This window comes from Centruroides vittatus, unplaced genomic scaffold (genome assembly GCF_030686945.1).
Source record: "Centruroides vittatus isolate TY-2023 unplaced genomic scaffold, ASM3068694v2 contig_1758, whole genome shotgun sequence".
NCBI lineage: Eukaryota > Metazoa > Arthropoda > Arachnida > Scorpiones > Buthidae > Centruroides > Centruroides vittatus.
In genome coordinates, this window is record NW_027121073.1 from 492349 (window position 1) to 515175 (window position 22827).

Below are 22827 nucleotides of genomic sequence, written 5' to 3' on the forward strand. Positions count from 1 at the left end.
ATTTAGAGATAAATATTATAGATGTCCTATTTGAAAGGTCTGGGATTGTAAAAATGTCCATTAAGTAGAGGTTCTGCTATTCAGGAGTGTCCATTAAAGAAGATTTCACTGTACAATAAACAAATGATACTACCAGCCTTGGTTTATATGATTATATGTTTGAAATTTTGTTGGAGAATGAAATTGATAGCAAATTAACAGAAACACAAAACCATTTGACATAATCACATCATAGTAAATAAACTATTTAAATAATAAATACTATTAAAACAAATTATATATTGTCCAAAAGAAAAATTAATAGAAAACTTAATCTAATGAATATTTGAAATGGGAATGAATACACTAAGAAAAGAACAGAAATAATTTAACTGAAGATAACAAAATAAATGAGATTTGTTTTTAAACAGTCTTTTTTTTTAATGAAAAATTCAATGCTTATGTATATAACAATTCATATTTTACATGTATTATTTATCATTACAATTTTTTAAATGACAATTAATACAAAACTAAAAGTAACATTTGTGTATAATAAACTTTATTACAATATACACTACAAAAAATCTTATCACAGGTCTGAGAAAAAAACAGATCTAACCACTAATTTAATTTGATTGTTTTTATTAAAACATAATTACTGTCAAAAATTCTTTAAACTTAAAGTTCAAACTTCACATAAGTTTCAATATATCATTAAAAATTATCTATTAAACTAAAAATATAATTATAACAACATTAAATAAAATAAATAAAAATTAAATAAAAAATGCTATGTTTAAAAAAACTAAGTTTACTAATTAATATTAATGTGTGTTTATGGAATCTATAAAAAAAACAACTTACCAAGTATTTAAAGATGTTGAAATTCCACATAGAAGAGATGTAACTTCAGATAAATAACTGATAAAATAATGGCTCGATCTGAAGGAGAGAGCATCACAATATGCAGACATCCATCTATGTATTTAAATAAAATTTTAATTTTAATTTTTTTGTTATGTGTATATTTATCGTTTATTAAAATCTATTAATAAACTTTATTGGTATTGCATAAATATAATATTTTAATGTCTTTTTTGAATAGTAAGCTTGCCGATTTTTATCTTGCTATTTGATTTATTTGAAAGTCAAATCTTAAAATGATATTTAACTTCATTTCTAGCTAAATAAATAAAATGAGAATTATTTAAATTTATTAGCATATTTTGGAGTTAATCCAGCTATCAGGGGGTACATGAAATTAAATCTTCACAAACAAAAGTTGAACGGAAATAAAATACAGTTTTTTATGATATTGGAAACTGTTTTCTGTGACACCTGTACACAGTATTAAATTAATAAGTGTAGATTTGAGCCTAGTTTTTTATTTTGCTGCTATCATCCTCTAATAGTTTAATATATCTGTTGAAAAAGTTATATACTCTTGTTATCATGGTTGGACTCATTTGAAATAACTTATGGTACAGTTCTTCCATAGATTTACACAGTCAAAGTAGAAGTACCAAATTGTCCTCTGAGATTTACACATTATTTACATATACAAATTAAATGGTAAATAGAAAATTGATTGTGACACATTCTGCATTGACTATTCTTGATATTCAGATAATTTGCATCGACCACTACATAAAAACTGTTCAATCTAAGCTTCATATAAAATCTTTTCATCTTAAATGGAATTTGAAAATTAATATAACCATTAGGAGGAGGAAAGCTGAGGTTGTTGATATACCATGAATGAAATTTTGGATTCTATAATTTTTTCATTTCTTGATCGACCGAGTTATAATTTTCCATTAAGGTAGGAAATCCGAAGTCCCAATCTGCTTCTGTATTGTTAAATAATGTATGTGATATCCCATGTCTGGCCAATGATAATTCATAATGGTTTATTGATATCATTGGTCATTTTTATAAATTCTTTTTTTATATCATAAATTTACTTTGATAATGCATACACAACATGTCTCAGAAAGGATGTGTCAGACTTCTATCTCTTGTCCTAATAAATAAAAAATTTGAAACTTTGGCTTTATTAAGAGCCACCGCAAACTGGCGCTTTGCAAGAGCAAAATGCTAGCAAACATGCCCTAGGACAACCGATGACATGCCCTAGGAGCAACATTATATAACATGCCCTAGGACAACCGATGACATCAAAGGCTCTGCCTTTGATGTCATCAGTTCTCCTAGGGCATGTTATATAATAATGTTATATAATGTTGTCCTAGAGCATGTTATATCGGTTGTCCTAGGGCATGTTATTGCTATAAGCCATGGATACAGCAAAGCTCTCATTGATAAGTTCTCTAGAAGACATGAGAAGTCCCAAAAGGCAAATAATTCGACAGGACAACCATTGAATATCAGACAGGAAGAAAATGAAAGGATATCTATCACATATAATCCAGTGCTGAAATCCATTTACAACACCGTGGCCAACCAACAAGGAATTAACATCGTGTACAGAAGATGTCAGACTCTCTTCAGAATATTAAGCAACAGCAAAGACCCACCAAACCCCGAAAGGCTTCCGGGAGTATATATGATACCACTAGAAGACCACAGGTGCGATAGACAATTAACATACATTGGTTCCACGAAACGTGCTTTAAAGTGAGGTTAAAGGAGCACGAGTCAGACATACAGCACGGTAGATACACTACGGCCCTGGCGACGTACGTGTCGGAAGAGGAGATAACGGCAAACCTGCATGCGGCAAAAATCATTATACCCAGCTATAACCCACAGCAATTGAAATGGCTAGAAGCCATGGAGATATTTAAGGCGGGATTACGTAGTACCTGCGTTAATTATAAAGAGGAAATGATCCTATCAAGCGCATGGCAGGTTTTGCTAGAAAACAGTGTTTAAAGGGAAGAGCATGGAGCATGCGCAGTACAAATATCCAGCTGCTGCACGTGGTAATATTCCGAAAAGAAATTCAAATTGAATATTTATTCTAATGTTAACGGCCTATTCGACGAAGCCTGAAGAAGAACCCAGGAGGGGCTGTGAAAACGTTTGCAATTCTGAAAATAGAACGACGCAATTCTAAAAATAGAACAACACCGGGTAAAAGGTTAGAAGGGTTATTTTAAAGGCTCTGCCCCTCTCTTCTTGCTCACGTGGTTTTTCCTTTGCTAGAGCAGCGATACGAGAGTACTCTCACTGTTCACAGAATTCAACAAGAGCAGTCATGCTAGCAAGAGAGAGCAGGGGAAAATGGATGACTACATAAACATGCCACATGTCAAAAAAGAAATTATAGAATTTTACCGATGTAAGTAAATTACATGATTAATATATTCGGTATTGAATAGAAAATAGTATAAACTTTGTATATAAATAGTTTTCAGCTAGTTAAGCCTAGTTAGACTTAACTAGTAGGCATGTTTTTCTCATGCTGTTTCAAAGTTTGGAATGAAAACTGACTGATTACAAGTATAGGTTATAATAAAATCTTTGTTCTATAGCCAATCTACATCTGTGGAATCCACGTCATGAGGTCTATTACAAAAAAAAACAAGAAGGATTCCACACTGACACAGTTAAGAGAGCTTTTAGCTTCTGAACACGGAATGAACATCACTTGTAAGTAGACTGTTTTATTTGTTATGGGCTAGTATATTTAGTAAAACAATTTGGTCTAATTTGCTCAATTAGTAATACAATACAGTCTGTTACAAAAGTATAGGAACGCCACAAATTTTGTTTTTTTTCTTTTTAAATCTATTTAAATTTTTTTACTAGAAAACTGTTTTATATGTTTTAAAACAATTACAAAAGTATCATTTTCAAAGCTTTTTATTTTCTAACAATAATATAATAGAAGTTATTACAGTTTTTCACTTTTTACTTGTTACATAAGTATAGGTACACTTTCTAAAATTACAAAAAATTAATTTTTAAATATATTTTTAACACTTTGAATATTTGGTTCCACCCCCTTTGGCTACAATTACTTGAAAAATTCTGTTAGGCATGGAGTTTATTAATTTTTTTTAATTATTCATCCTTATTTTCATCCCATACATCTATCATTGCAATCTTTAATTGATTTACACATTCACATTGTTTTCCTTTTTGATAAACAATGTCTGCTAAAATCACCCATAAATTTTCAATGGGATTTAAATCTGGACTACTCAAAGGCCAGTCAATTACATCAATATTTTCTTTTTTAAACGAATATTTTGTTTACATTAAGGCATGAATGGAAGCATTAGCTTGTTGAAACTTCCATTTATGACCTGTAATTAATGCACCAAATGTAATCATATTATTATACAATACCGTATTTTACGGACTGTAAGATGCACTTTTTTCTTTGAAAAATTGCCTCCAAAATTCAGGTGCGTTTTATAGTCCGTAAAATACAGTAATTCTTGATACTCTTCTAAGTTCATATTTTTGTCAACAAATATTAAATCAGTTTTACCTCCCCATCCAAAACCACTCAAAATCATTACAGACTCACCCCCTTATTGCCGGCTTATTTTAATTCTGCTTTCTCTTCTTAAATCATGAAAACAATATGAAAACCCATCAGAGCCATCTAAATTAAACTTTTTCTCATCACTAAACATTATTTCTTGCCATTCTTCAGTCCATCCCAACTTGTCTTTAGCCCAGTTTAAATGCATTGATTTGTGTTTGGCAGTGGTTTCAACTTCATTTTTAAATATTTTATATTGTCATTGTTTTTTTAAAGTTCTCCAAACAGTCGCAGGAGATACATCTACTGGTAATTCAGCAGCAGCTTGCATTGTTGACATGTTTTTATTAGTTATAAGCTTCAAAACTTGGCTCTCATCTCCAAAATGCTAAACATTTATGCCATCCTGACTTCCGTTTTTGCCCATAATTTTCACCTTGTTAGAAAACATTTCAAATAGCATTTGTAGATCTATTTACAGCTGCAGGAATTTGCCTCAGAGACTTGCCTGAACCACTCAAATAATAAATTTGATGTATTTCATGCTCCTGAAGTACAGTTCTACAAGACATTCTCGAAAATGTTTATATAACATTCAATGAAACATTCAAAAAAGTTACCATGACAATTAAAAATGATGACATCTCACCTTAGTTGTGATAATTTTAATTATTATTATGATAAATTAATTTTTTAAGATACTTTTAAGTGATGTACCTATACTTTTGTAACACATCAAAAAATGAATATTTGTGAAAAAAAATGTATGCTGCTTTATGAAATGTAAAAATCCTGATAAAATAATTAAAATAATGATAAAAAAAATAAATAATAATATTCCAGTAATAATTTCAAAATAAATTTCGAGAAAACACAAAATTTATGGTGTTCCTATACTTTTGTAACAGACTGTAATTTAAAATGACTGCAATTATGTTTAGAAGATGTCAGAAATAAATTATAGCCTATATAGTATCTTGCATACATAAGGCATGTTTGTCACAGTGATAGCAGTATTTCCAAATACATGCTTACATAAATGTATATGATACAATAGCCAATATACATGTATGATGTAATAGGCTATAATCTATTTAGTCATATCCCAATTATCAAACTGATTGTCTAGCAAAGTGAAAATAACAACTTTAACATTTCCATTATAATTTGCAGCAAACAAGATCCTTAGCCAAAAATTCAAAAATATGAAGGATGCATACAAGAGGGAAATCAAAGCTGCAAAGCTGTCAAAGCTGCAAAAATCATAGTCGTCTGGAATGGGCATCAATAATGTGCACAAAATCAGATTTCTGCACTTCAACCAGATGGATTACCTGAGGGACTCCTTGCAGGCAGACAAAAGTGAGGATACCATCAGCCTCAGCACCTCCCTTGAAAATGTAAGTGCGAACATAATGTAGGCTACATAAATGTGTGGTATGATGGTGGCAACAGTATAGTTGCTTACCTAGAACACTGATTGTCTCCTTGTACCAGTTATGGATGATTTGATGTACAAATATCACATTCTAACATGGTCATTAGACATATACACTACAACATGTAGTGCACATGTCTTAATGCAGTGCTGGTATTAATTTCAGAACAAGTGTAGTCAACCCATAGTTATACCCTATTCACACTGTACATTTTAAGCGGGATTAAGATTTAAGCAGAATTAAGTTAAGTCGCATTGTCGAAAACAAGATTAACTACTCGTTCACACTAGATAATTAAAGCGAATTATTCGCTTAGCCCTCAAGTGGGTGTACTCAATATTACATTTTAAATAAAATCAAACTTTTTGCTTATTTTTCATAAATCATCATAAATTAATTTATATTTAGTAATTTAAATTATAAATAACTTATTTAAAGAGCATAAGACGTTAGTTAGGATTTATTAACATTTATTATCAGTGATGTCGTTGTCGTTGGCAGCACGATTCTCTCAATGTTTATATCACTTTAGCGATAGAACTGTGATAATAATGGATTTTTGACAGAAATTTTTATATATTTTTTTTTTCGTAAACAAGAAATTTGTATTATCATTTAAACTTCTTGTACCGAAGCAGCGTATACATGCTAACAGAGAAGAGTATCGTTTGTTCGAACATTTGTACCTACACGTCTGCTTCCGCCATTATTTTTGAACTTGTGACGGACCTCGTGGAAAGCTTGAAGCGACTTAAGCTCCTTTGAGAAAGCGATTTAAGCCGAGCCGGTTGTTTGTAGTTAAACCGGTTTAACGTTAAGTCAGTTCCGTTCATATTTCATACCTTAAGCTGGCTTAGTCATTTAAGCTGGCTTAAAATGTACAGTGTGAATAGGGTATTACAGAAGAAAGAGAAGACTTGATGTGCACTGAAGCAAGTGAGTTCCAAGAGCTATCTTTCACCATAAATCAATGCATAGAGCCAAATACCCCAGCAAGTAGCAATGACTCAATGAACTCAGGAAGTCATTTAGTAACGTCATCGACATCAAACAGCCAGCAGTCTAGTCCCCATCCGATGGACGATGGAGTTACAGTTGGTGGACAAGAGAATAAAAGAAAGCGACAGAAGACATCACATGTGTCATCTCCCTCTCTTAATTCCGAGCTGTATAAAAGGGCTGTAGACTACCTGGCAAACAAGCCCAGCAACTCCCCAGCATGTGTAGAACAAAATTTCAGTAACCACGTCACCCTCAGCTTAATGAACATTAGTGATGACTTGCGGGAAAAAGCAAAATATGAAATACAGGGCATTTTGTTCAAATATTACAAACAATCAAGGACCAATTGTTAAAGTAATAAATGTTTGTTTTATTATATTATTTTTAATTCTCTCAATTGTACATAAACAATATCTACACAAAATGATGTTGCCAGTAAACTGCACCAACATTGGACATAAAGAATTCTTTGAAGCTGTTTCTCATAGCTTTCGCCTCTGAGCTGTAAAAGTTGAAGTAGGTGGTGGCCACTTGTGGAAGATGTATATCTGTCCCAGACTGTACAGGAATCTCACTCCTCCATGCACCAGGCATAGTGATACCAGTTTCCACATCTTCACTGTCCACATAATTGACTGGCCATGATACTGTGCTTTCATGGCTCCTTAAAAAGTTGTGAAGCGCACAACCAGCAAGTACTAATGTGTGCACTTTATCTGGCTGCAACAGTATGGGATCCAGAAACACCCGTAGTCTGTTTGCAAAAATTCCGAAAGCTGTCTCCACTACTTGGTAGCCACATGAAATTCTAAAAACAATTAAAAGATACATTTAATCCAACTATTGCTCTATCAATTTTCCAAGATCACAGGTTTTTTTTTTTATTATACCATCAACCCTTTTCCTATTGGTATAATACATGCATTAGCCACTGAATGCTTACCTGTAATTGCATATCCGTTCTTCCAGAGTCAAATCATTTCCACCATGAGGTTTGAGGATATATGGTTTCAAGCCAAAAGCATCGTCAGCTAAGAAAACATATGGAGTGCATATATCTTGACCTGGAAGCGAATGAGCTGGAGGTATGTCAAGAGCATTTACATCTATAAGCTCCTTCAAGTTGCATTTGTTCTGAACACCTCCATCGCTGATCCTATCTTGTGTGCCAACATCAACATATTTAGAAAATCAAAATGAAGAAAATTCTTTTAGCCCTTGGTATAATTAAATTAATTAAAAATCTACTAATTATTATCACTTGTTTTCTAGTTTGATATACACATTATTGTTAATAAGGTATTGGAAGTCCAGAATAGACTTGTTTCTTACCTTCTGCATATCAACTTACCGAAATGTGTAATTCGCATCCACAACTGCTAAAAGAACAATGGATTCTGTTCCTTTGTAATTATGGTAATGAGAACCACTGTTGATGGGCTTCCTCATCACAATGTGCTTTCCATCAATGGCTCCCAAATAATGGGGCACATTCCACCAATCTTGAAAGTGCTTGGAAATAGCCATCTAATGTTCCTTTGATGTTGGCACTTAAAATGTATATTTTAAGGTCTCATACAATGTTTCCATGACTCTGCACATGTTTCCATGACTATGTAGGATACTGTTCTTTCACCAATTCTGAATTCCCCTGATAAATCTCTAAACGTAATTCATGTGGCTAGAAACTGGAACATAACAGTGAGTCTCTCAGCAGGAGATATTGGCTCCCCAAACTTTGTCTTCTGCTTCTGAATTCTGGGAGAAATTTCATGTAAAAGATGCTCAAACTGGCTTTCTGTTAGTCACAGCCACCTCCTGGAAATAAACATGCAATTTGTTAATTAGATTTGTGCTTTAAAGAGTATCAAACTCCTTACGTCCTGTTAATTGCCATGTTAGCCAACATACCTGTATGAAGTAGGATCCTCGCCTCTCAACTCTAGATTTAAATTCAGGAAGGCCCTTTATCTGTTTGTCTTTTAATCCATGTTCTGGTACACCCCCCTTTCTACGCCGTTTGTTTTCATGTTGTTTTTCCAGCGACGCTACTATAATAGCACACACTGAATAATCTATTTTATCTTCTCAATCGCCCATACTTTTTGTCAAACAACTAACTACACAATATAATTAACGATCTGCCAGCACACCTAGCTCAAAGAGAAAAGCACAATAACACGTCTTCACTTAGATTGCTAAGTTGTCACCTTTTCAAAATTGCTGACCCGGACATTTTAAATTTAGGATACCAAGACATTGTAAGTGGGATTAGTTTGGGTTTTTTTTTTTTTTTAAATTCTTTCCACCCTGTCTGGATTGAGAGGGTCTTTTTTGGCAATTAGTTTGGATGGGGGTGTGAAGGTAGTCTTTAATACTCACAAATATTTTTATAAATTTATTTCATATAATTTCACAATTTCTACAAAAATGGGACAAATTAATAATTAATCCAGACCATGAATTTAAAACTGGCATGGTGGCAACACTAGTCACTAATCTCCCATGATGCAGCACTTTTACACGAGCAAATGTTGTGTAGTTTGTGGCTGCTTCATGCCTGCAAAGCTTACCTAGCAGAAATGGCCCGTAGCATTATGGGAAAAAAGGCGGGCTTGGGAGCGCAACCAAGCATATGCTAGCTCTCGCTTCCTGTAGTTTGCGGCAGTTCTAATAGATTCAAAAATTGCATTTTTGCATGCTATTTTGATAATTTAACTTTTAAAGGCATTAATTTTAACATTTAAAATGATAACATTTATCTTGTGGCACAAAATTTTAAGGGATTTTTAATCCTAGATCCAACAGTACAATCAGATTTGAAACTGAAAAAAGGGTTCTGAAGTTAAACCTGAAAAACCTTATTTACTAAATTTTGTTAAAAATGCAAAAAACAAAACCAAGGTCTTTTTACTGAAAATTTTCTATAAAATAATAATAATTTTAATTATTAATTAAATTAACTTAACACATTTACAATATATATTTATAAATGTTACCTCCAAGAACTATATGGAATCAGCCAGTTAATCCAACAAGTTGATATAGTCAAAAATAAATATGATAATGTCAAGCATTTCACTATTTTAAAAATCCACTGTATATTCTATAAATAAAATTTGTAAATTTAGTTTAATATACAGTATTATAACATTCAAAAATAATAGTCAATAGAATAATATAAAATTTGTAGTTTTCAAATATATAATTATTAAGTTTAAGTTTTAATATTTCTTTAAAATATTTCAAATTCAATATAAAGAAATTTCACATTAATTTATTTACTTATATATATATATATAATAATAATAAAATGCATGAAGCCTAAACATTGACAATTAATGTGATTATGGCTTTTGGGAGCATTTAATTTTTGCTTTTCATTAAGAAAATTTAGAAATCAGTATTTTAATCTTATAATCTTATATAGAAGTAGTAATTACATCTATATCTGTTTAAAAATTCTTAAATTAATTTTATAACAATTACATTCTAAATGAAGTTTAAAATAATTCTAGTTAATCTTCATTTTATTTACATTGTAAGTTAAATGATAATTTTAAATTACTGCTATAAAACACTTTTGTTTTATTCTTCTCTTACAACTTTATTTTATGAATTGCTTTTAAAGGACTCTGTACAAACCTTATGGGAAATGAGTCCAAATAGATTTGGATTAATCTTTAATATTTTGTAGTTCTAATAGTCATGATCAAAAGTTTTCATAAGCATAAAGCCAAAATAATTAACAGTTTTTTAAGTTATTGAGTATCCAAAATGCAAAAACAGTGTAATTTGCACATGTGAAGACCAAATCTTTTCCATCATTGCAGGTTACACTATATTCTAATTTATTTTTGGTTAGTTATTTCTTTTTTAATAGCAATAAGTAAGACTAATAAAAACATAATATATTTGATTTAATTAATTCATACTAAAATATAAAATGAATATCATGAATTTATAAAATCGTCTTTGTTTTCCTTTTCTGTTGTTACAATCACCAGTGACAGTCCAAAACAATTTTCACTTACAGAGACAACCTCTTATTTGAGGCTGTGCATCCACAAAAAAAAAAAAAAAAAAAACACAAAATGGAAAAATGTCTTCTGGCAATAATGCCAATATCATAATTCATAATACATTTGAGAAAAATAGAAACTTTGCCAATGGTATTTGTGGAGGCATAATCTCAAAAAAGATTATTTCCATAAGTGAAAATTGTTTTTGAACTGTCACTGGTGTTTGTAATGACAGAAAAGAAAAACAGAGACAATGTTATAGATTGGTGATATTACATATTTTAATGTAAATACTGTCAGCAAAGTTTGTAATTTAATTAATTGTTTAACTTTGCATTACCAGTGACAGAATTACATAGAGATTTACAATTGATAACTTTTAATTCTAATCTGATAAATGGGTCTCAGTGCATATTATATTATTTAATAATGAGCATAAAGTCTTTTATGTTCAATAAAAGTAACAGATATTCATATGAATAACAGTTATTTTTCTTGAACATAAAAAAATGGATAACATTTCATTATAAAAGAAAGTTTATCCTTTGATTAAAATATATTTTTAATTCACAGTATACTTTTACAAATAATATACTTTTATTTATTTTTATTGTTCTTTTTCATTTGTATTTTATATTATAATTAAGTAATTGTTTTAAAAAAAACTAAAAGTTTTTGTATGCAACATAGGTCTGTTAACATTAGATGATACAACCATCTACAAAAAATAAGCAGATAAATTAAATATATTTTTATTTATTCAATTGAAGTAAATTCATAAATTCAAATAATTACACTTGTTGTTAACTTTAAAAAGCAGTCTACTAAAGTGAACCTTAATAAAAAGTCTAACAAAAAATTTTCTGTTTCAAATTAATTTTCTATTTTTTTTATATATATTTAAGAATTAACAATTAGTAAAATGTTAAAATATTGTAATTATCTCGATCTTTTGTATACTAATAGAAACAAAAAACAAGGTGCAATCCCAGTAGTGACCTCCATTATTACAGTGGAAAGTGTAATATTACAGCTAAAGGTTATACCTAATGCATCAACAACAACAATGTATGTTGTTTATACATGTGTTTATGTATATAGGCACATGGGATGTATTACCATAAGAAAATCAACTGATTACTACCTAATACAATAAATCATTGGTTAAAAATCAACTGATTTCCTGCTCCAATTAGATTAGCAAACAGTAAAAAAAAAACCTGATGAACAGTTTGTTTGAAGAAAACTTGTGCTGTATGAATGCCTAAAGATAATGGAGTTGTGGAAAGGGAAATACCAAAACAACAACCCAAAAACTCGGACATCTGATACACCACTATCTGATACATAATTGAAGATAACTTGAAAGTCAAACTGCACAGGATGATAATACAGTGAATGAAATGTATGTAATAGAACATAATAATAAATTAACTTTTACCCCACTAAATTATTGAGCATAGTCACCCTCTGTTCAAATCCACGTTATATGGCACCTCTCACCAAGGTACTAGTACATCAGAAATTTTTGAGAGGTTTGAAGACTGGTAACCCAACAACTATACAAAAGTTTAGCAAAGAGGTACAGTACAAATACAACAGCATTTGTACAGATTGCCAAAAATGACAACAGAATATTGAATACAGGTACTCCTCGTTTTATGACCAAGACCGAGACTACATCATTAAGCGAATTGGTAGATAAGCGAGGAGCTTGTGCCAGGAATATAGGATCATTGTAAAATTATACAAATTATGCAACAAACTTATTCATAAGAAGACTATTATAGTACGCTATTAGCCGATTATAGTACTATAAGACTATTATAGTAAGCGCAAGCCTATTATAGTATGCTTAGTGCGCATGTTCGCCACTGACCACCATTCAAGCTGAGAAAGAAGATTCCCTGAATTGCAGGTCAAAACTCGATTGGTCGTAAGTGCGAGTGGTCGTTAAGCAGATAGGTCGTAAAGAGAGGAGTACCTGTACTCTAAGAGTGAGAACAAATAATAATACCAGAGTTGAAAATGTTATCTCTAAGAATAGCTGAAGAAATAGTGATAAATGTAAAAAGGATCAGTAATCAACAAGAAAGAAAGTGTTGATTTGAATCCATGAGTGTGAGTATTGATGACCCAAAATGTGTGGAGCCCAATAATATTTTTTCAACATAGCAATCGCAATAACCTTATTGAAAGAGTATTATGACAATTGTATACAGTACTCAATATAATCTACAAACTTTTTAATTTCTTTATTTATTTTTACTTTTGTTTTTACTATTGGTTTATATAAACAAAGGACAAGCCATTGATATCTGTTTATGGTAAATACTTATTACTGCTAACTACGTAATTTGCCCTCCTTGTATTGAAATAAAATACATGTTTTAGAACATTGAAAATTGAATGTTGCATAAATGATTAAATCTGATGATAGAATGATAAATCTTCCAAAAATGTTTATCTTCTAGCTCTTAAAAGATTTACTCTTTCTTAAAAACATTTTTTTGAGTGTGTGTTTGATACTTATTAAATCGTATTATTATATAAAACTATCTCATCCACTGAGTCATTAAGAATTATTTTATATTACTATAATTTTTAATAATTAGCCAAAATATTGCCTGAATAATCCAGCATTTGCTGATTGAATTATTATAGAATATTCAGACCTAGTTGTTTAGATATATCTATGATAAACTGCTAATGGAAGTGAAACAGAAAAAATGTTTTAATGTTTGAGATGGTACCTTCTAAACTAGTAAATCTAAATGCTTTCAATTGGCTTTTCCACAAGCTTAAGGTATATGGTGATGGAAATTATGTAAATATTTTATTTTCATTCTAGCAATTCTCTACAAAATACTTGTTGATATGGGTTAACTAAACAAAATTACAATACAGTAATTACTACTGATGTATATTTTTAAATCTTACAATTTCACATCACTGAAGATTATTATTATCTGACAAAAAAAGGTGGCAGGTAATAATAAAAATAATTATGAAATTTGTTTTCATTCACAGCTAAAGCTTTATTTAATAACTTGTATAATTTTTGTACTTTTAATGATTTAGCTCATCATTTTATTGTAGTAAACGTTTTAAACTTGTACTATCTAAAATAATAATAATGTAAATGGAATTAAAATTTTAAATGGAAAATGACAGAAATATAATAGCATTTCCTGAAGTATATTAACCAATAATAGTAAAAAGAAAGTTTATTATTATTTTAAAACATACTGATAAGTAAATTATAAAATAGTCAATGTATAAAATATTTTTATAAAAAAATTTCTTCACTTTTTGAAGAAAACAGAAAAACAAGTAATATTTTAAAATGAAAAAAATTATATCATTACACCAAAGACTTAGTTAAGACTTCAAAATAAATGTTTGCAATTTAGTAAGAAATTAGTTTTGGTTTACTTTTAAAGAAATTAAACAAAAATATAAATCAGTATTAAAAGAAACTGTTTATAAAAATTTTATTGGCAAATTTCATTAATAAAAATAAATTTAGTAAAATTCACTAAAAAAAGAAATTAGATATAATGCATAATTCTCTTCCTTTAGAAATAGTTAGTCTGTTCATGGAAAGAATTGACTTGAAAGCAACATCACACATCGAGTCGATTTAGTTAAACCAATCAGTATATTCCCTAATGATGTCAGCACTTTTTGCTTAACATAATCAGGTAATGTGTGAATTTTATTTTACTTTCTCTCACTAGATGGCAGAACTACTTTTCTATTAATTGTGTTAATTTTTTATAGCATGTATTAATTGTAAAAAATTATACATTTAACACCTACTAAACCAAACTTCCTCTTATTTCAATACCAGAATGTGAAGCTTCGATAACACTGTTTATAATGAAAGTGATATGTTTAACAAATGAAGAAGAAACCAGAAGTAACTTACTAAGCAATCAATGTCTGATGATCATTGGTTAATACCCAAGTTCATTCTTTCCAAAGACAGACTATATAATATATATATATATATAATAATTTTTATGTTAGAATAAAGAATTCTTTATCCATACTATTTTAATAGATAAAATAAAAAAATTATCAAAATAATATTTGTACAAAAACATAATTTAATTAAAACTTACCACAGATCTTTCTTGTAACAATTTCATATAATTTGAAAAACTAACCCAGGGACCAAATATTACAGAGCCAACACAAAAGTAATAACCAATACATTCAATCAATGAAGGAAATTTTAGTGAACAATCAATATCAAAACCTAGAGAAATGATTTTCATAGCTAAAATCATTTGTGACCCTAAAAACAAAGAAAGTTTACATTATAATACAATAAACTTTATTTTCTTTATTTTACAAAATGCAAATGATCGTAATTAAATGAAAAATGCTATCATTAATTTATTCATTATACTCATAAGAGAAGACTTCAATTTAAAATTGAGTTTTGTCGTGAACCTTTGTATTTAACCTATTTTAGAATTAGAAAAACACTAGACATTGTGAGAATTTATGGAAATGTATATGTCAACTGTTATGGGGGGGTTAGAAGTTAAATTTTAGAAATGACCTGTAAATGGTCGATTAAAAGTTGAATGTTTTACAAAATATATTCATATATTTCAACATAAAAGATACAAGTACATAACAATGATGTTAATACTTCACACATTCATACACTTTTAACTATTTAAAAAAAAAAATTAATTGTAACTATAACAATTTTAATATTAATTATTGGTGATAAAGTTCTAATAGTCTTACCTCTTATTCTATGCCACTGAGTTGGAATAACAATGAATAACTCACTATAATGAATATTAAAACAAATTAAAGTCATTAAAATCTTGACACTTCTTAAAAATATTAAATTTTACAATTTTAAAAACAATTTATTTATAAATTCAATTATAATTAATAAACTCACCAAATAATTAAAAAAGTGAAACATATTGCAAAACATATATAACCACAGTACCTCCTCCACGTTATATGTACAATTACCAGTGTTAAATATCCTATTATTGCTAATATAATTACATAGATAATTAATTCTTCAAAAAAATAATAAAGACAATACAGTCCAGTTCCAGCCGACGTTAAATGTATAACACTTGAAGGAAGATAATCTAATAAAAATAAACAAACGTTTTATAAATTTGTTTACCAACTATTTTTATCTTGAAACTAAAATTTTTATGAAAAACATACAAATTAATTTCTTGAATAGAAAAAATGTGACTATGATACAATCATAACTCTTTTTTTTAAAATGAATTTCATAAATATGTTTTTTTTTTCATATTTCAATAAATCAACTTCTTAATAAAAAAAATTATAAATGTAAAAACATTTTACCTTCGATACAATCTTCAAAAGACTGGATAGATATTAAAAGCTAACACTCACCAATACCAAAATCTAGCAAAACAGAAACATTTTACTGTAAACTAATATTTTGATCCATATATAATGGAAATCTTCAGGTTTAATTCTGCAGAATAGATAAGTTAAATTAAACATTTAGAATTATCAAAACATTCCTAAATAAGCAGAACATCTTTAAGAACATGAGTTTAGGAATGTGTGAATGAAAATGTTGTTTTACAGTAAAATTTTCTGGATTTTGGTGTTGGTGGGTGTTATCTTTGATTTTATCTTCTATAGTTTCAATTTAAATTTTAGCTATTTTTCTCTATTATTATGATGTAATCTTATATTCATCTTATATTTTAATAGATTTCAGATTTCATAAAGCTGTCTTATTTCATAAAACTTTTTTAAAATTTTGACTATTATTTTAACTGCCCAAATTAGAATAATAGTGTTAAAACAGAATTTTTAAATTAAATTCTCTGATAATGTTTGTATTGTAATGTTTAATTTTTAAATTGTACATTATCAAAGTATAAGAATTCTTATTACAGCTACTGTAATAAGAATTCTTATGCATCGATTATCCGACTTAATTGAGGACTGGGGTTGATTGGATAACTGAAAAGTCAGATAACCGAAAAGTATGAAAAAATACATTATTAGTATAGTGTATTAGACCTGGTTTAAATACTAGCCTCCCTTTCATGGTCGAGCCAGTGTGGCCAGCTAAAACATGCAAAAATTTAACAAAAATAATATTAAAGTAGCCAAGACAACCAAATATTGTAGCACCACATCACTAGTGGACATTTGAATTTGCCGACTAGAACGCGATCGGTTAATCGGGAGTCGGATAATCGATGCTCTACTGTACTTAAAAAATAAAAACAGAATTGAAGTCTTTCATATACATCCTTTACTTCTTTAAAACTTATTGTTTAGTATTCTGCAAAATTAATTCTAAGAAAAGACAGAATGTTTCTTGTTTGTTTGTTTTGTTTTGTTAAGTTATGGCAATGTGACACTTAAGCGACCTGCCTGGGGGGGTGCCTTCCAAGGACTTTTTAAGAGTAACTGGACCCTATTCAGATGTTGCAGATGTGGAGAAAACCTGGAAAACTCCACATGGCCAGCCCATCCGGGTGAAGCACAAACCCACAACTGAACTCCTACTGTTCAGGGAACAGAACTGCTTGGCCACTGGTGGGTCCAGAATGTTCCATGAATGTTAAAAGTTTGAAGAATACTGACTTAAATGATTGAATTTCTTTTTGTATTCATTAGAAACTGAAATCATATTTAACTGTTAATTTATAATATATCTATCTATCCTTACTACTTGTAGTTTTTATACATAATTATTTTTAAATCATTAACATTTGAAACATTAAATATATTCAATATATTTATTTAATTAAAATTTACATAATATAAATATAATTGTTTATGAAATTTATATTGTATATATTCAAAAATACTCACTTAATGATTTTATAAATTTTAATAAAAGACAACACATAAGCAGACGAAAGGAAGAATTAAATCCATCGTTCAAAGTTGGATGAAGACAATCTTCCCAAATATTCTGTATTGAATAAGTTATTTCTATATTATCTTGAAAGTAATTTGCATCCATTTCTTCCAAATACACTTGGTCATAATTATCTTCCACATCATCATATGGATAAGAATCCTCATACATTTCGTCCATCGTAAAAAAAACCCTTTAAATAAACCAATAGCATTTAATAAGGGGCTTAAATTCAATGATTTGAATTACGTTCAGATTAGAAAGGTCCACAAAAATCCAAAATGTATTATTAAATTATAATATTAAAATAATCTTTCTGTAATTTTTCACAAAATTTGCCATTTGTAATGTGATTTCCTTAAAACTGCAAACTGAATATTTTAAGTCTAATACATAGTATTATAATGATTTTTAGAAGAATCAAATAGAATAAAATGATGTTAGAATGTCATTTTTGATGTTATCAGGAATTTTCTATTTTGGCGGGAAATTTTCAATTTTATGCTTCGGAAAACTTGCTTATTCATGTAAATAGCGTCAAATAACATAAAAATAAGTGAAAATAGCACTGAAAAACCATGAAAACAACAATTTTTTAGCATTTGTTTACATTCTAGATTCTAATTGGTATAGTCGAATTTGAATCAATCTTTTCTGAAAAGATGCTTATTTGTCAACCTAATGTCATTCAAACTAGAAAATACCAATCAGAGTTCAAAAAGGAATGTACAAAAGCTATAACAACCAATTATTTACAACAAAGTCTCTCCATAGACCAACAATAAAAAATTGTTACTTATTATGTTGGACCAAGAAAATTAATAGCCAGAATAGAGTCTTACGACTAAAAGGAAGCTGACTGCACTAAAAAGTTTTGAATTTAATAATTATTTCAAACCGCGTCAAGTCATAAATTTTCCGTGATTAGCAACACTGCCTGTGGCTAAAGTAATTAGACTCCTTGTGTCAACAAAGAGAGTCGTAAAACGGTCCGGCCCTCTGGTCAGTAAACTTAATCTTAACCCAGCCCTTCATCAAAAAAGGTTGTGCATCCCTGATATAGGCATCTTTTAATTAAAAAAAATTGAAAGTTGACTAATCCTTAAAAAAGATCACAATTAGGATTTCTGCAAGACTATATTAAACATTCAAGATGATCAACTTTCAAAATGATAAACTAGAGCAGGAGACATTGCCATTTTACACCTACTGAAATATCTGCAAAAACAGCTTTTTCTTGTGTGTTGTTTCATGTTTTTACAACTTTGAAAAAAATGCACTTATTCTGAGTGAGTGAAGAAGTCATTTTGCATCATTTTATCGTTATTGCACAATAATTCATATTAGCAAGTTTTGCTTTAATGAAAATCAATAACATTACTTCAAAGTCAGCAAAATTATCTAAACCAGACACTTTCTAGGTAGTGTATTCATCCTTCTAACAATTATTTCAGAAATTCAGAAGTTTGGCATAAGAAACAATAAAAATTTTGCAGAAGAAAATAAAGAAAATACAAGTTGATTGATTTGTGATAATTCCAAACTGCAAGTAGCAGACTCTTAATAATTAACAAATGTAAAATATTTAGACTGTTACAATGGTGGACAAAAGTAATGATGCATTTCTTAATTTTTCTTGTATAAATTTAATAGTAAAAAACTTGTAGCCATGTGAAATTTTCACATAATAATTAGATGTTATTTATCACATAATAATACTAAACAAAAATATTATTTACATATTTTTGGCTTTGAAAACTTAGAAAGTATATTTATATACATGATTTGAACAAACAAAAGTATTGGCAGTAATGATATTTAAGCAAATTAGTTTTATCCATGTCATTTTTTATGGCCAGTATGGTAGATATATGAAATCCAATGTTTCTTTTAACCTTATCAGGTATAAAAATTATTATTATTTCAATCTAGTTGTTGTTATTACCAAAATGAATAGCAGAGGTACTGAAACAACATTAGAAGAAAGAAAAATTATCACAGATTTATGTAGTCTTAACAAATCATGTTCAGAAATTGAGAAAAATAGTTAAAAAGAGTAGGTTTACTGTAAGAAATGTAACTAAGCATTTTATATCAACTCACAGATTGGAAAATAAACCAAGATTTCAACAAGATGGTTCATCAGAAAACTGTCTGCCGAATCCTTCATTGTGCTGGTTATAGAATGAGATTAGCCAGAAGAAAACCATATACAGTGATACCTCAATTTTCATCGATAATCCATCCGAAAATAATCGGCAAAATCCAAAACTGACGAAACCGAGGCAATAATTTCCATATGAATCAATGTAAATCCAATTAATCTGTTCTAGACACTCCAAAATACATACCAAAACATGTGAGTATACCAAAACATATTTTATAGAGAATAAATATAGTGTTTAATACTAAAAACAATAAGAAATTAATATAAAAGCAACCGATTTCAGCAATCTTAATGCTGCTCTCGTATTTTTCAACAATTTCCTTCAACTCAATCATGTTCCTGACCTTCTTCGAAGGGCTGTTCACCCTGGAAACTTTCTTTGGTCCCATGATGGAGCTAAAAGTTCCAAAGGAAGCTTTTGGTGCTTCAACACCCCTAGATACCAAAGAAATGTTTTATTACTTTAAATAAATAAAATAATGCATATTGCACAGTTTCAGTTAGCTAAGATTGGAACTAAACTGAAAAATTAAAATAATTCTAAGGTAATTGAGTAATATTCTCCAAAAACTGACAGGATACATATACCTTGTAATACTCTTAAAATTCTGGATATGCCACTGTTACAGAATGATATCTGATTCCTATGCTAGTAATATTTCAGCATGATAGGCAAACAGAAATTCAGAATAATATGATATTAAGAAATAGATATTTCATAAATTTAACATTTGAAAAGAACTGTCAAATATAACAAAGAAGCAACTTTTAATAGTTTAGTTACAATCTCGTAAGCCATGCTCAATCGTAGTCAACTACTACCCATTTACAATTTTGAGTTTTTGTTCATAGTTATGTTTCTATGTTTCTGGTTGATAGCACATTAGCATGTACCGCACACACATTAGCACATAAGGTTGTAAATTAATACCTACAGTAGCACATTCTGTAAAAGGGCCTTTTTAAGTCTCTTTTCTACGGTACACGCTAACATAGCTATTAATTCACAACCTTAACCATGTAACAAAAGCTACCAACTAAGAACGAACAACAAGTAAAACGGCAAAGCCATTTTTGGGACGAGGCTATGTCTTGGATAGTATGAGTAACGTATGCGCAAACCTCGCACTCGCACCTGTTTGTAGAAACAGTCTTACCATTTCCTATTTTGACCCAGTTCTCGGTCCTCTGACTACCTACAAGTCTGGTTTATTTTATGTGCACACGATTTGGGCACCAAATACTCTGTGCCAAATTGTAACTCTTGACATGTACTCCTTCATATCTCTAAGGTGTGCAGCTGTCGACAGCAGTGCGATTTTAGAGACGAGACTTAGTCTCGTCAAAAACTCAAAATCGTAAACACACAACAGTCGACTACGATCCCAGATCGAGTACAACTCATGAGATCATAACTGATTATATGCCGGTTTAGCGTATAAACGCAACCCAACCATACATAAACTTTTAATAGTCTATTCAGTGATATATCATTTTAACAAAAATTCAATAATTAGTTTTGAGTTACTTTTAACCAAAAGAGATAGTTCTAACCACAAATTTCGTCTATTATATTTATAAGGTGAAATTCAGAACTTAAAATAATCAGAAAAGTAGCACAGAATAACACGTGGTTATTTACATATTTTTTCCTTTTAAAAATGAATTTTCATTGGATCCTTAAGAGAAAACGTAATTCTGACGTTTTTCTAGTACAAACAGATAGGAAATGACATCAAAATGACGTAAAAGTGTACACTACACTACCAAAACTTCATTTATAGTTTATTAAAAACTTAATTAATAGTTTTCGTTTAAAATTTGCGTATCTAATATTTCGTTAATTTTGTTTTGAATTTTACAAATATACTTACTTTAAAACTATTTAATATAGTATAACAATAAACATAAACACAAAAATACGTTCATTTCGTCGGTAAATCACTTCCAAAAATGGCGGGTTCTACTCAAGCATTAGTGTTGCCAACCTTCCACAAAAAATTTCCTTGTTACAAAATTATCATCGTAGTTAAATGAATGATAAAAATGAATTTATAAGAAAAATATATTAATAATATAAATAAATAATTCGGGAAAATCGGTTCGAGTCTTTTATAGATGATATAGAAGATATTTGTCATAGACATCCAGATGGCCGAATGGTTAAGTTTACCGGGGATCTGAGATCGAATCTGGACGGCTCAAAAAAATCCCGGAAATTTTTCGTGGAGGGAGAATGAATGGCATGAAATATATAAGTAATAAAACTGATTGCTTTGGTATCAAGCGAGTGCTGCAGCACTATAAGCACCCCATAGATACACCACTTCTTATGTCTATTCAAATACTTTTAATTTTTGAGTTAGCCTATCCCCTTTGGGGTCTTTAGGATGAGGGATGAAAAGAATGGGGAAGAGCCTTCAACCATCAATTTTTATGAACTATCAGTATCAACAATAGGTTGGCAAAATCAGCCTCCATGCTCCTCAAGATGTATAAATACGGCCTTGAATAGGGTACTTCAATTCGAACTAAGATAACAAACGCATCATGGACTTTATCATCTTCCCAATGGACACCTGGATGGCCAGGAATAGAATCCAACAATTATGATACATATCATCTATAAAATGTTAGAATTTGATTTCAATCAACTCCATGAGTCCAACTGCCAACTTGGACCATTTATCACTCAAAGGCTGGATCCATAAAAATATTAATGGATGATAAAGTTGGATTCACAATAATCCCTATTGTTCTGTATAGAGCTGTGTTACGCCAAAATTTTTATATCTATATTGGCTAGATACAGAAGTTCCTTTGATGTCATGATAACCGAAATATTT

General features: G+C 29.7%; 2 protein-coding genes across 2 annotated transcripts in view; both read right to left on the minus strand.

The window, feature by feature from the left end:
• The window catches only part of por (Protein-serine O-palmitoleoyltransferase por), a 40726-nt gene extending 18758 nt beyond the window's left edge, over window positions 1–21968 (minus strand). The window contains exons 1-7 of the mRNA XM_067263294.1: window positions 21856–21968; window positions 17766–18007; window positions 15835–16036; window positions 15672–15715; window positions 15032–15207; window positions 9882–9988; window positions 847–960 (exon numbers count right to left, since the gene is read on the minus strand). Coding sequence (XP_067119395.1) covers window positions 847–960; window positions 9882–9988; window positions 15032–15207; window positions 15672–15715; window positions 15835–16036; window positions 17766–17994 — 872 coding nt within the window. The 5' untranslated portion in view covers window positions 17995–18007; window positions 21856–21968. The remainder of the gene's footprint in view (window positions 1–846; window positions 961–9881; window positions 9989–15031; window positions 15208–15671; window positions 15716–15834; window positions 16037–17765; window positions 18008–21855) is intronic.
• LOC136969208 (uncharacterized) lies at window positions 6934–8409 on the minus strand. The gene is made up of 3 exons (XM_067263303.1): window positions 8234–8409; window positions 7826–8038; window positions 6934–7690 (listed from the first exon to the last, which is right to left on the minus strand). The coding sequence occupies exons 1-3, from the start codon at window positions 8407–8409 to the stop codon at window positions 7297–7299; spliced, it is 783 nt and encodes a 260-aa protein (XP_067119404.1). The 3' UTR covers window positions 6934–7296.
• Window positions 21969–22827: the final 859 nt, after the last annotated feature.